Here is a 15,812-nt window from a genome sequence, read left to right on the forward strand (position 1 = left end):
AGAACATGCTGGGTATACATCAAACACAGAGCTTTATAACACAGCAGGCACTGCTAGTAGGCATTAGCTAATATGTAGAGAAGGAACGCTGGTGTAGGCACTGAAGCAGCAACCCACCACCACTACTATGCTCTTTACCACTTCGAAACCCACAGTCACTGTTTCCAATGTTTGTTCCAGTGACACATACCCCCCCCCCCGAGAGTCTTTGATAACTCTTTCAGAGGACCTTCAAGATAAAACTTATTTCATGGTTTTTAATCATCTTCTGAGCCTATTTTCTCATCCTCTTATACACACATGACCATTCTACAGTATTGTCACTTTTCAGTTTCAACATATATATTGAGTAACGGTATTTGGAGCCATCCAATGAACCATGTAAAGTGTTTCTAAGAAAAAGTTGGAGAATTGGTAGTCCACGAGCTAAAAGGCATATTAACAGAGAAAACTAAAAGTAAATGTTACTGTTTATTAGAAACATTTTTGCAAATATAACACACATAAAATAATAATAAATTAATCATCATATTTAGTTGCTGGGCCCTATATGTCCAAGAATCAAATATAATGCAAGGGAAGGCAAAAGGCCAAGTTCACCAACATGAAAGTTCCTACTCACAGGACTGAAGATGCTTATAGTATGAATGTGGTCTCTGTCACCTTAAGCTATTTAAATAAGTATCATATTGACCTAAAGATATACTGTGCATATGTCCCACAAAAAGAGTCTCATTCCTTTACTGTCTTGATCCTTAGACATCTTGAAACTGAACACAAGGATACTTTTCCTGATTGGAAAACAAATTCAATCTTAAGACACAGAACTTGAATATATTCTCAAGCATTAAAATCTTTCACATTTCTTCCCAACTGTAATGCAAATTGACAATTACAGGAAAAATAAATTCTAATGAATGTAATTAATCCTAGGCAAAATTCCTTCATTTAATATTATAAAGGAAGTTATACTCTTTTGAAGTTGTTACTACTACAACTTGAAAATTCTCAGCATATATTTCTCTTGGAAAACTTCATGAAGAGAAAATAAATATACAGCTAGTTTTATTTAGGGGAAAAATGGTTTCTAGAATTGCCAAGTACTCTGGTTCTCTGGGACACTAGCCTCCAAGTTTCAAAACAAATAATGCTGTATTTGATGTCCTGTTCACAAAAGGATGGGAAGAGTAACTAGTTCATAAGATATTGTCACAAAGTCAGAGTTGTAAACACATGCAGGCACCTGTGGCCCTGTGGCATGAACAGGAGCTTCTCTGTGGAGTTCAAGACCAGCAAGCAAGAACACAAGCACAAATGTACAGCATCAGAGTCTGAGTCCCACAACCAAGGGCTTAGGGTGGACATGACACCTGCACGTTTGCAAAGTGCTTGCTATCACTCACAGAATGTCCTTTAAAGATATAACTCATCGCTACATTTGCATATTTTAACATTACAAACATAATTCCCCATTTCTTTACATCATATTCACTGTATATAGAAACCAAGCTTGCAGTATCTTAAATGTGGAGTCTTAGCACCTTCTTATAAAGCATGCTGTCTGAAGTCCTAAAGATTAATAGAGGAGAATGTTGAAATATATGGTACCTTGAAACAGATGTGGCATCAAAGGTAATCATGGTATTTAGATTTGACCTGTATTAAATCAATACCAATAAACTAAGATAACCTGAATAAAAATTTCCAACTAGCCATACCTAATTTATAATTTAAGTATAACCTAGTCCTTTTAGATATCCATAATTTATATTTTACTAGACATTGAAATAGCTTCCATTTTCTCCAAAATAATTTGGTATAAATTATTTGCAATCTATGTAAGAATGTTTACAAAAATATCTTAACATTCATCATTTCAAGTGTTTTCCACATGAAAACAGGTAAATGTGTATGTGTGTGGGTGAAATGACTTTGTATGTCCTCTAGGTCGGCCCACAGGGCATCAGTGGCAATAATGACCATCTGTTCACTCCTGGCAGCAAGCAAACTTCTAATGAAGACAGATGTGGGTCACCCTGGGCACACAGGCAGCAGAGTGCTAATGATCGGCCTAGTGGTCACTGCCTACCTCTCCTGACTGATTGATCACCTAAAAGGTTCAGTTTGAAAAGCAAAGATGGCTACTGCAGGTGCTCATTATTCTTACCAAGACACCGCTCTCATTTCCTTTACATACTCTGTCTGTCTCTACCACATATCTATCAAGTCTCAAATATACTACTACTGTATACTATATTCCTTCTGCTAAAATAACCTTGACATCCATTCTGAGAACTTAATTCCTCCTACATTTCTTGACTAATTGATTCGTGAGTTATGAACTCCATATCATGATACAGCAACATATATTTGTAAAACATAAGAAGTGATATTTTCCATCAAAAAATATGGATAATTACGTATAATTTGATTATCAACATAAATCTTTCCAAATGCTACATTGAAAATATTAATGAATATCTCTAGCTTCTTTAAAAATATTTTACTTTGTTAAAATGTTCACTTTTAAGAACCACTTATGAGATACGTATCTGTTTCTGTGAAATACAAAGATTATCATTTTACTTTGGAAAACAGGTAAGAATTCAGAGTCAGTTGCTTTTAAAATAAATGTTTTATCATATTATTCCTAAGCTGTTAAAAAATAACATTGGAATTGTTCTTTAAAAATAACAATCTATGAGTCTTCAACATATAATCTTCAGTGAAAATATACAACTATTTTTAAAATGCCCATTTCATATATAAATAAATTTATAAGAAATACTACTCAATAAGTAATAATTTTAATCAAGTTTGAACGCACAGCAATAGTTTATAAACTACATTTTTAAATATTTTATTTTCTGTATAGAGATTTAAGACAATGGCTACTGCTTCCATCACTAGGGAAATTTACTCCTAAATTGGCTCAGTAGAGTAAGCAAGCAAGCTCGAACTTGACTGAAATCATCTCACAATCCATGACAGTTGCAATTCATGTGAACACAGAATAAATAGAGACACAGACAGACAGACAGAGACTGAGACAGAGACTTCTTAATATTTTAAAGCTTAGCCTTTTAGCTAGGGCAGTCTCTCAGCTACTCCAACCCGACTAATCCTGGCATTACATCCCACCACGTGGTCTCCTGCTCTACCTCTTTGCTTAGCTTTGGTCTATCTATCCATTCACCCCTGTGTCTGCTGGCTGAATCGCCTACTTCTGATTTCTTCCCCCCCAGAGTCCCTCTCTCAGCCTGGAACAACAACCTTCAACTCCAGGCTCAGCTATTGGCCATAAGATCTTTATTACAGCCAATCAGATATAATTCTAGACTGCCTTAGGCAGGCGAGGAAGAATGAATATTTACAAAATAGAAAACCAGTTAACGGGCCAGAATCCTGCCATCATTTATTTAGCTCTCCGCCAGTACAGAATTAACAATTGAATATGCAGAGACAACTTCACACAATGTACCCTGTCAAACAATATAATATATATGTATATGTGTATTACACACATACACCCCTGCATACACATGCTACCCCAATGACTATAATTATCCATTCATTGTTTTTTAAAGTTTTATTATTTATATTTATGTTGCGAGTGATCAGCTGGCATATGTTCATACCCATCACACGCATCCTTAATGAGCACAGATATGAAGAGACGGCCACACCCCCAGAACTGAAGTTACAGATACCTGTGACCCTCCCTGTGGGGGTGCGGAGAAGCAAACCTGGATCTTCTGTAAGAGTGTCAAATGTTCTGAATCACTGAGCCACTTCTCCAGCCTCGCCCCCTAATTACTTTAATAGCTAGGATTAATAAATCTACTTTGCCCAATAAAATACCTAAATACAAAATTTTAAAGGAAAAAATAGAACCAGTTAAAGCTTATCACATTTAAAATATATTTTGTGCAATAGCATCAAGATTAATTGTGAAATGAATAATGTAGTTTATATAAAGGATACATGCCTGATGCAGACATCCAAATAATATCAGAGCATTACCATGAGAAAAAAGCAGGCATAGATTTTTTTCAAACAGCAATAATTAATATCACTTTAATATCTTTATTTTGATATTTTCAGAATTCTATAATTGAATATGCTGTATTTATATCATTTCTACCCATCTTTATTCCTTTCCATCTGTACCGTCACCATGTCTCTAAACATTACCTCTTCTGTAATTATTAGTTACATATTTATATAAACATATATATATATATATATATATATATATATATATTTCATTATTTTTTACACTCCAGACTTCATCCCCATCCCAGTCCGCCCTCTGACTGTTCCCCATCCCGTACTTCCTCCCCACCCCATTTCCACTAGGATGTCCCTACCCCACACCCCACCCCAGCAGACCACTAAACTCCCTGGAGCCTCCAATCTCTGGAAAGTTACTTGCATCTTCTCTAACTGAACCCAGACAGACCCGGCAGTTCTGTGCTGTATATGTGTTGGGGCCTCATTTCAGCTGGTATATGCTGCCTGTTTGGTGGCCCAGTGTCTGAGAGATCTTGGGGGTCCCAGTTAATTGAGACTGCTGGTCCTCCTACAGGGTCACCCTCCTCCTCAGCTTCTTCCATCTTTTCGCTAATTCAGCTACAGAGGTCAGTAGCCACTGTGCATTGTTTGGGTACAAATATCTGCATCTGACTCTTTCAGCTGCTTGTTGGGTCTTTCTGAGGGCAGTCATGATGGGTCCCTTTTTTGAGCGCTCCATAGCCTCAGTAATAGTGTCAAGCCTTGGGTCCTCCACTTGAGCTGGATCCCACTTTGGGCCTGTTGCTGGACAGGCTTTTCCTCAGGCTCTTCTCCATTTTTGTCCCTGCAGTTCTCTCAGACAGAACAGATCAGTCAGCTTTCCTATCCCTCAGTTGATGCCCTGTCTTTTAAGGTTGGTTCAATATACAGAAATCCATTAACATAACCCACTATATAAACAAATTCAAAGAAAAAATCACATTATCATCTCCTTAGATGCAGAAAAAGAATTTGAGCATTTGACAAAAGACAACACCTCTTCATGGTAAAAAATATTGGAGAGATCAGGAATTCAAGGCCCATACCTAAACATAATAAAAGCAACTTACTGCAAACCAACAGCCAATATCAAATTAAATGGAGCGACATACTTGAAACAATCCCACTGAAATCAGTGACAAGGCAAGGATGCCCACTATACCCATAACTATTCAATATAGTACTCTAAGTTCTAGCTAGAGCAATAAGATAACAGAAAGAGATCAAGGGGATACAGATTGGCAAAGAAGAAGTAAACATATCACTATTTGCAGATGATATGATAGTATACATAAGAGACCCCAAAAATTCTACCAGAGAACTTCTCCAGCTGATAAATAACTTCAGCAAAGTGGCTAGATATAAAATTAACTTATCAGTAGCCTTCTTTTATACAAATGATAAACAGGCTGAGAAATTAGAGAAATAACTACCTTTGTAATTAACCACAAATAATATAAAATATCTTAGGATAACTCTAAACAAACAAATGAAAGATCTGTATAAAAATAACTTCAAATCTCTCAAGAAAGAAATGGAAGAAGATCTCAGAAAATGGAGAGATCTCCCATGCTCGTGGATTGGCAGAATTAATATAGTAAAAATGGCCATCCTGCCAAAGGCAACCTACAGATTCAATGCAATCCTGATCAAAATCACAAAATAATTCTTCAAAGACATGGAAAGAGCAATTCTCAATTTCATATGGAAAAACAAGAAACTCAGGACAGTGAAAACAATTCTTAACAAAAGAACTTCTGGAGGAATCACCATCCTTGACCTCCAGCTCTACTACAGAGTAATAGTGATAAAAAAAAAAAAAAAACTGCATGGTATTGGTACAGAGACAGACACATTGATCAATGGAATAGAAATGAAGACCCAGGAATAAAATCCCTAGTGTGTACTTAGGGACACTTGATCTTTGACAAAGTAGCCAAAAATATACATAGGAAGAAAAGAGAGCATTTTCAATAAATGGTGCTTGTCTAACTGGCTGTCTGTTCCTAGAAAAATGACGAGTGGATCAAGGAGCTCAACATAAAACCAGAAACACTGAATCTAATAGAAGAGAAAGTGGGAAAGAGCCTTGAACTCATTGGCATAGGGGAAATTTCCTAATCAGAACTCCAATGGCTCAGGCTCTAAGATCAAGAATTGATAAATGAGACCTCATGAAACTGAATAGGTTCTGTAAGGCAAAGGACATAGTCAATAAGACAAATCAGCAACCTGCAGATTGGGAAAAAGATTGTCATTAACCCCACATCTGATAGAGAGCTAATATCCAAAATATATAAAGAAATCAAGAAGCTAACCACCAAAAAAACCCAAACAACCCATTAAAAATGGGTTATAGAACTAAACTGAGAATTCACAACAGAGGAATCTCAAATGTCTTTGAAGCACCTAAAGAAATGTTCAAGGTCATTTGTGATTAGAGAAATGCAAATCAAAACAACCCTGAGATTCTACCTTATACCCATCAGAATGGCTAAGATCAAAACCTCAGGTGTTGGCAAGGATGTGGAGAAAGAGGAACACTCCTCCATGGATGGTAGGACTGCAAACTGGTACAACCACTCTGGAAATCAATCTGGAAGTTTGAACTGGAAATAGATCTACCTGAAGACCCAGCAATACCACTCTTGGGAATATACCCAAATTATGCCCTACCAGGCCACAGGGGCACGTGTTCAACTATGTACACAGTGGCATTGTTTGTGATAGCCAGAAGTTGGAAACAACCCAGATGTCCCAAAACAGAAGAATGGATTCAGAAGATCTGGTTCATTTACACAATAGAATACTACTCAGATATTAAGAATGAGGACATCCTGAGTTTTGCAGGCAAATGGATGGAAGTAGAAAATATCCTGAGTGAGGTAACTCAGACCCAAAAGGACATGCATGGTATGTACTCACTAATAAGTAGATATCAGTCCCCCCCCCTTAAAAAAAGAGTACAGAATACCCAAGATACAGTCCACAGAACTCAAAACGGTCAACAAGCCAAAGGGCCCAAGTAATGACACAGCTCAATCTCACTTGGGAAAGAGAAGAAAGCAATCACAAGGAAGGACCTAGGTGGGAAAGGGGACATGGAGGGGAAGAGGGGAACACGATCTGGTATTGGCAAAGGACTGAAGTCCTGAGGGCCAGCAGAAAGAATGGTAACAGGTAACCTTGGCAGGTAGGAAGTGGGGGAACCCTCCAGAATATACTAGAGACCTGGGAGGTGAGAGACTCTCAGGACTCAAAGGCAGGGACCTTAGATGATATGCCCTACAGTGGGGAGAAGGAACTTAAATATTTATTTCAATGAACATGAGAAATAAGATGTTACACCAGAAAAGAGCCAAAGTTTTGGCGCCACCTAGTGAAATTTTACTCTGGTTTTTGTTTTTTTTTTTGTTGTTGTTTTTTTTTTTTGTCGCTGAGATTTTCTTTTTTCTTTTCTTTTTTTTTTTTAAATATTTTTATTTTCTATATTCTTTGTTTACATTCCAAATGATTTCCCCTTTCCCGGATCCCCCCTCCCCATATGTCCCATAAACTTCTTCTTTCCATCCCTTCTCCAATCACCTCCCTCCTTTTTCTCTGTCCTTATATTCCCTTCCCATGCTAGATCAATCCTTTCCAGGATCAGGACCCTCTCCATACTTCTTCACGGGAGTCATTTGTTATGCAATTTGTGCCTTGGGTATTCAGGGCTTCTGGGCTAATTAATATCCACTTATCAGAGATTGCATTCCATGTGTATTCTTTTGTGATTGGGTTACCTCACTTAGGATGATATTTTCCAGATCAAACCATTTGCCTAAAAATTTTGTGAATTCATTGTTTCTAATTGCTGAGTAGTATTCCATTGTGTAAAAAATATACCACATTTTCTGTATCCATTCCTCCTTTGAGGGGCATCTGGGTTCTTTCCAGCTTCTGGCTACTATAAATAAGGCTGCTATGAACATAATGGAGCATGTGTCTTTATTGCATGCCGGGGAATCCTTTGGGCATATGCCCAGGAATTATGGAAAATCTTATACATGAACTGTACTGTTTTTACATCAATCTCCCCTCCATCTCTTCACTCCAACTCCTCACATGTGCTCATATTTATGGCCTTTTAATCTTTATTTTTACATATATACATACACACATTTATAAATACAACCTGCTATTTCATTTAGTGCTGCTAATATATACATGTGTTTAGCGATGACTGCTTGGGATGGATCACCTATCAAGGGGCTTATCCCTTGAAGAAACTAGTTCTCCCTCTCTGAGTAGTCGTGAATTGCCTATAGCTCTTCGCCTAAGGGGCTTTATGAGACATCCCCTTTCTATACCGGCATGTCCATTGGTGATGACATTTCTCAGGTCTTGGTTAAGCAACCATATTGTTCAGATTTCATGGTACACTTTCCCTGTCATATACAGAAGATATAATCATTGAACAGATGCTAAATTCATAAAAGAAATACTACTAAACCTTAAATCACATATTAGGCCTAAGACCATGGTGGTGGGGAACTTCAATATCTGACTCTCAAGATCAGACAAGCCATCCAGATAAGAACAAAATAGCCAAATTCTGGGGTTAAATTACACCACAACATAACATTCCACCCACATATTAAGAATATACTCTCTCCTTAACAGCCCATGTAACTTTCTCCGAGTGTGACCATCCATAAGAACACAAGATCTCAACAGATTATCAAAAATTTGAAATAACATACTGCATCCTATCTGACTACCACATATTAAAGCTGTATATCCAAAACTATGGGAAGAGCATAAAGTCTACAAACTCATGGGAGCTGATCATCTCACTTCTGAATAAAATTTAGTCAAGATGAAAAAAAAAAAGAATCCCAACAGTGCAAGCATCAAGACCAACAATAAACAAATGAGACCTCATGAAACTAAAATGTCTCTGTACAGCAAAGCATTCAATTATCTCATATGCAGAGGCAGCCTACAAAACAGGAAACGTCTTTACCAGCTATAAATTTGACAAAGGGTTAGACTGTAGTATACACAAATAATTTAAAAAATTTAAATGTTATGAAAACAAACAACACAATTAAAAACTGGGTCAAAGATCTACACAGAAAGCTCTCAAAAGAATATTCAGTATCCTTAACCATCATGAAAATACAAAGGAAGCTCGTTTGAAATTTCATCTTACCGCAGTCAGGATGGCTGTGATCAAAAACCAAACATCAACAAAACCTTCTGGAGAATGAGAAGACACTCATTCACTGCCAGTGGGAATTCAATTTAGTACAGGCACTATGAAACAGGGTTCCTCAAAAGCCTAGAAATAAATTTACCACATGATCTAGCTATAGTACTCTTGAACATAAATCCTACTAAATAGATACTGACTGTCCATGTTCATTGCTGCCCCGTTTACAAGAAATGTAAACAGCCTAAATGTCTATCAACCGATGAATGAATAATAAAATTTGATACACTTACACAATGAAATATTACTTGACTGTTTAAAAATGAAATTATGATATTTGTAGGTAAATAAATAGATCAGGAAATCATCATTCCAAGGGAGGTAGCCCAGACCTAGAAAGATATCAAATGTTTTCACTCATGGATGTTAATTCTAAATCTTTAGACACTTGTGTTTCATTTACAATTGCCACAGAGTTCAGTAAACTAGCAGTGGGTCCTGGGGAGAGGTGGAACAATGGGAGAAAAATGGAGAAAATAAAAGAGAAAAGGGAAATGGAGATAGGAAGAGTTTGGGGAGAGGGGATGAAGGGCAGAGTAATGAGGGAGCAGGAAAAGTAAGAGCTAACACAAAAAAACCTGGAAAAACTACATGAAACAAACTACTATTGTATATGCTTTCTAAAATAAAAAGCACATACAAATGCTTAAAATTTTAAGTGAAATTACCTATGACAGGGTTCCTACTAGATACCACCAGCTAACAAATAAAAAACCTAATGTCAGGAACAGATTACGCCATTCGAGCTGTTGGCCACGGAGCATCCATAGACTTCAAATATTACAAGTTACTGGTATTTCTTTTGGTTATCCTCCAGAACTTGACAGTAATACCTATTGATGAAAACATCACATAGTTGCATTATAGAACATGGCAAATCATACTGTTATTGACCTGGAAGTTTTATCCCCTCTGGCTAACTTTCATGATAATGGAAGGCATTATGCATGCTACTAGAAGAGAAAAGTGAAGATCCTCAGTCTTGCCCAGCTGTGAACTTTATCAGCTACATTAATGACCGGTTTGGCAAGATATGCTCACTAGTGCAATGGTGGCACAGATGTTTTGGGGGTACCTTAACACTTTCTGTTTGGACTTAAGGCCCATTTGACAAGATGAAACCAATACCACTTTAGTTACTGGGGCCAAAAACTAGACTTGTTAAAGGCCCTAGGGGAGAATGAACTATGATTACTCTGCAAAATAGGCATTGAATTAAACCGACTCTTAATGACTTCTTGTTATACTCATAGACAAATCCAATATGCTGTATTAAATAACAGTATTTATTGCACTTTGTACATAGCTCCTTACATATGACCACAGAGTTGAGTAGTTGTAATATATTATATATCCAAACTAAATACTCTCTGACAATTCATTTAAAATGTTTGTGACCTTTATTTATTCAACCATTCTTCTTTTTCATATAGAATGAACTATTTCTTCTTTTTCTTCCTCTTTTCATGTGTGTGTGTGATGTACATACATGTATGTATGAATATTCACATGTGTAGGAGAACATGTATGTGTAATCATGCATGTACATGGAGGCCCAAGGGTGATGCTTGCAATGTTCTGTGATTGTTTTTCCATCTTATTCTTCTAGGCAAGGTACCTGAAACCATGCCCACCCAACAGTTACACGGGTTCTAGAGATAAGAACTCTGATCCTCTTGTTTGTACAGCAAGCACTTTAATCACTGCGCTAACTCCTCAGATTCTTCAGATCTTTAGAATACCAATGTCTAGAGAAGATGGAGTGAAACGATTATAAGAGTCAGAGGTTGGAGAAGATCGGGCCAAACAGTATCCCCAAGACATGACAGTGCCTTCATGAACTCACAGGAACCATGGTTGTCTGCCTTATACCTATACAGGATCAAGCTAGTCAATGGTCTAAAATGGAGGGGGAAAGGGCTGACAACCCCCTATCCTGACTCAAGATCTATTAATAGTTGATTGTTTCTAAAGGAAAAAGAATCAGTTTCCTTTAAGGATGTGGTCCCCTGATGGGTTGACTACACTCCAATGGCTTCAAAACTGTGAGTATTGGAGCAACAAAAATCAGACTCAGGGCTTTGTTTTGTTTTTTAGAAAGAGAGTACAGAAAGTTGAGAAAGAATGAGGAAATAGAGATCAATCTAGAAAGATTTAGAAAGAAGAGTTGGACGTAAATGTGATCAAAATATACTATAGGAAATTTCCAACAAATTAAAAAATATATTAAAATATGTAAATCTGACAACTACTTCCTTGACACAATACAGTTTCTAGTATTAACATTCATTATATTCTAGAGTTTTCCATGTGCAGCAAATAATAGGGATGTACAATAGGATATTTATGAGATAATATTTTGCCATATATCTTATAATTAGTATAAATGAAAGAGAATGCTAAAAGAGAATGCTGGAGAGAAGAAAGAACTGTAAGTTAAAACAGTTCTTCTAAATGTGAACTAAAAGTTAAAACAGAAATACTATTTATTAAAGATATGTGCTCCTATTTGATATAAAATGACATGACAATATGAGGAAATCATGCTTTTACACAGTAACTATCACTCAAGTCCTTACCATGTCCTAGGCACTATAGTAAATACTAAGAACACCACACTGAATAATGCATGATCCCAAATTCAGAAATATGATCAAAGGAAAAATCGACAAATGTTAATATTCAAAAAAAACAAAACCCATTACATTGCTCTTGGTTACCGTTTGTCGCATTGTTATTTTACCTATTTTTTTTTCCCAATAGTGAGCAGTGTGATAATACAGGCAATCTTGTTTTAACCTTAAAATCATTTCATGTAAACTTTCTCCTTTAAGAAAATGTAAAATCATAAAAAGAAGGTTTTTAATGCAATAGCAACTTTTCTAAACACCAAAAGTTTGCCACTACATATCCTCTTGAGGTGAAATGAATGTTAGCCTAACATGATGGTGCCCTGGATTCTGTCTTCAATGCAGTCAGAAAAATAATTTTGACCATAATTTATTTGTATTTCAATGACAAAAATATTATGTGTACATATAAATAAGTTCTGTTGGTAAATAAAACCTTAACAGAAAGCAAAAGCTTTATTCACCCTTTTCTGAATAAACTTTTACACTACAACATAAAATTGCTTAATACCTCCCCTAGAACCTACTATGCAACATGAATACTTTCTCTCTGTTCTTATTTATAATTGTTATTTTATTAAAACAAATGCATTATTATTGTGATTATATATCTTTTCTAACATTATACTATGTCTTGTCTTGGGTAAATGATTCATTGCTGGTTAGCATCTAAGTCAAGGGAATCTTGGGGAGGAAAAATATCTTACTGAAATAGTTGCTAGAGCTTTCCAATGGAGAGTCAGCTATTCTTACTCTAAATGTACCCCTAATTAAAATTTTACACTACAATCTTTACCTCTTAAGTTAAAACATATTATACAGGAAAAACAAGAGTTTTAGTTGCCTACAATTTTCAAATGGGAAAAATTTTGTCAATATACATCTAAAAGTAGAAAGTGTATCTAAAAGAGTTTTATGTGAATAGAGACACAATTTGGAACAAAAACGGGTGAGAATATTACTTTTGCATTTAAAAACACAGAGAATGTTATGCTTAGTTTATTTTAAAAAGGAGAAAACAAAATTCACAAATTAAGAAGCCCTTAAGACATCAAAAGAACTTAAATAAATTGACATTGAAGGACTTTCAAAGATATCTAGACCATAACCTTACTAGAGAAAGGGAGATAGAAAAGCAATCATGGGTAAGGGAAGGAGAGGGGTGTGGAAGGAATAAGAATGCAAGTGTTATTCTTAATTACTATTCCTAATAGTACTGGTGTTATTCCATATTACTATTCCTAATAATACTAGTATTATTCTTAATTAGTATTCCTAATACTAGTTTTATTCCTAATTACTATTCCTAACAATACTATTCTTAATTAATATTCCTAATAATACTAGTATTATTCTTAATTACTAGTCCTAATAATACTAGTATTATTCTTAATTACTATTCCTAAAATACTAGTATTATTCCTAATTACTATTCCTAATAATACTAGTATTATTATTCCTATTACTATTCCTAAAGGAAAACTTAGGTCAATTTAAAGACATTTGAAGAAAAGAACTGTCTAATACTTAACTAAAAAAGCAGGAACAGTGAGTTCTTATGACAAAGTGTCCAAGCAGAGACAGTGGCCACTGTACTATACAGTAAACATGTACTGTAGCTACTGCTACAATGCCCACTGAAGGACATAGCCATCAGGCACAGAAGACAGATACAGAAAATTGATGAAATACCCCTTTCAACTTACCTTTTTTTCCTCATTCAATATTATCTCTTCATATAGCCGTGGGGAATATGTACAACAAAAATGCTCTTGATCTTTCTTGATGTTAATGTTTTCATAATGTAGTTTCCTTTTCCTTTCAAAAATCCAGATAGAATTTGAGAGTTTTCAATTTTAAATACACAAATACTTTTATAAGCAAAGATAATTTTATAGCAAAAGCTTCTGCTTTTAGTTGGATTTAATAAGGTCAACAGGTTGGGTCAATACATTCAAATATGAAAATACAAGTTATGTTGGTTGGTTTTGCTTTTTAAATGGAGTATTGGGGCTGCCAAGATGGTTCAGAGGGTTGAATGTACTTGATACCACTCCTGATGGCCTGAGCTTAATCCCTAAAACTCACATGGCAGAAGAAAAGGATCCCCACAAGTTTTCCTCTGATCTCAGCATGGATGTGCACATATATACAAACACACACAAAAGGAAGGAAATTAAAACTCAGAGAACTGTTATAAAATGGTTCTAATAATAATTTTTCCACACAGAGTGGAGCTGCTGAGACAGGAGTCTTCTGGCCACCATTTGCACCAGGGAGACAGGCGGCTCCACTGCCTTCAGTGCACAGCCCACCAGGAGAGAGGGATCTCCCAGCAGTGCCTTCACTTCTGAGCACAGAGGTGAGATCTCTGTCTTCTCTCTGGAGGGGAACAGCTAGGACCGCACAGGGCATAAGATCAGTAGAGCTGTTGGGACAGGAGTGTTCTGGTCAACATTTGTACCAGGGAGCCAGGCAGCTCCACGGCCTTCTGTACACAGACCCTGCCAGAAGAGAGTTGGTCTCCCAGGAGTACGAACACAGGCCCACAGGAGGGACAAGCTCCAGCCAGAGTCAGGAAGACCAACTAACACCAGAGATGACCAGATGTCAAAAGGCAAGCACAAGAAACCAAGGCTACTTGGCAAAATCAGAATCCAGTTCTCCCACCACAGCAAGTCCCAGATACCCCAACACACCAGAAAAGCAAGAGTTGGATTTAAAATCGTATCTCATGATGCTGATAGAGGACTTTAAGAAGGACATAAATAATGCCCTTAAAGAAATACAGGAGAACATGGGTCAACAGGTAAAAGCCCTTAAAGAGGAAACACAAAATTCCCTTAAAGAAACATAGGAGAACATGAGTCAACAGGTAAAAGCCCTTAAAGAAAAAACACAAAAATCCCTTAAAGAATTACAGGAAAACAAACAAACAAGTGAAGGAACTGAACAAAACTGTCTAGGATCTAAAAGTAGAAGTAGAAACAACGAAGAAATCACAAAGTAAGACAACTCTGGAGACAAAAAACCTTGGAAAGAAATCAGGAGTCATAGACAACAGAATACAAGAGATAGAAGAAAGAATCTCAGGTGCTAAAGATACCATAGAAAGCATTGACTACACAGTCAAAGAAAATGCAAAAGGATTGTAACCCAAAACATACAAGAAATCCAGGACACAATGAGAAGACCAAATCTAAGGATTATAGGTATAAAAGAGAATGAAGATTTACAGCTTAAAGGGACAGTAAATATCTTCAAAGAATTATAGAAGAAAACTTCCCTAACCTAAAGGAAGAGATGCCCATGAACATATAAGAGTTCTGTAGAGAACGCCAAACAGACTAGACAAGAACAGAAACTCCTACTGGCACATAATAATCAAAACACCAAATGCACTAAACAAAGAAAGAATATTAAAAGCGGTAAGGGAAAAAGGGCAAGTAACTTGTAAAGGCAGACCTATCAGAAATACGCCAGACTTCTCACCAGAGACGATGAAAGCTAGAAGATCCTGGGCAGACCTGATACAGACCCTAAGAGAACACAAATGCCAGCCAAGACTACTATACCCAGCAAAACTCTCAATCACTATAGATGGAGAAACCAAGATATTCCATGATAAAACCAAATTTACACAATATCTTTCTACAAATCCAGCCCTACAACGGATAATAGATGGAAAACGGCAACACAAGGAGGGAAACTACTCCCTAGAAAAAGCAAGAAAGTAATCTTCTTCCAACAAACCCAAAAGAAGATACCCACACAAACATAAAAATAACATCAAAAATAACAGGAAGCAACAATCACTATTCCTTAGTATCCCTTAACATAAATGGACTCAATTCCCCAGTAAAAAGGCATAGACT

At 36.4% G+C, this 15,812-nt stretch overlaps 1 protein-coding gene across 1 annotated transcript in view; it reads right to left on the reverse strand.

Annotated features, from left to right (window-relative positions):
- Window positions 1–15,812, reverse strand: part of Stpg2 (sperm tail PG-rich repeat containing 2) — a 499,721-nt gene that overhangs the window by 427,723 nt on the left and 56,186 nt on the right. Inside the window, exon 6 of the mRNA XM_052178828.1 lies at window positions 13,644–13,755. Coding sequence (XP_052034788.1) covers window positions 13,644–13,755 — 112 coding nt within the window. The remainder of the gene's footprint in view (window positions 1–13,643; window positions 13,756–15,812) is intronic.

This window comes from Apodemus sylvaticus, chromosome 4 (assembly GCF_947179515.1).
Source record: "Apodemus sylvaticus chromosome 4, mApoSyl1.1, whole genome shotgun sequence".
NCBI classification, from domain to species: Eukaryota; Metazoa; Chordata; class Mammalia; order Rodentia; family Muridae; genus Apodemus; species Apodemus sylvaticus.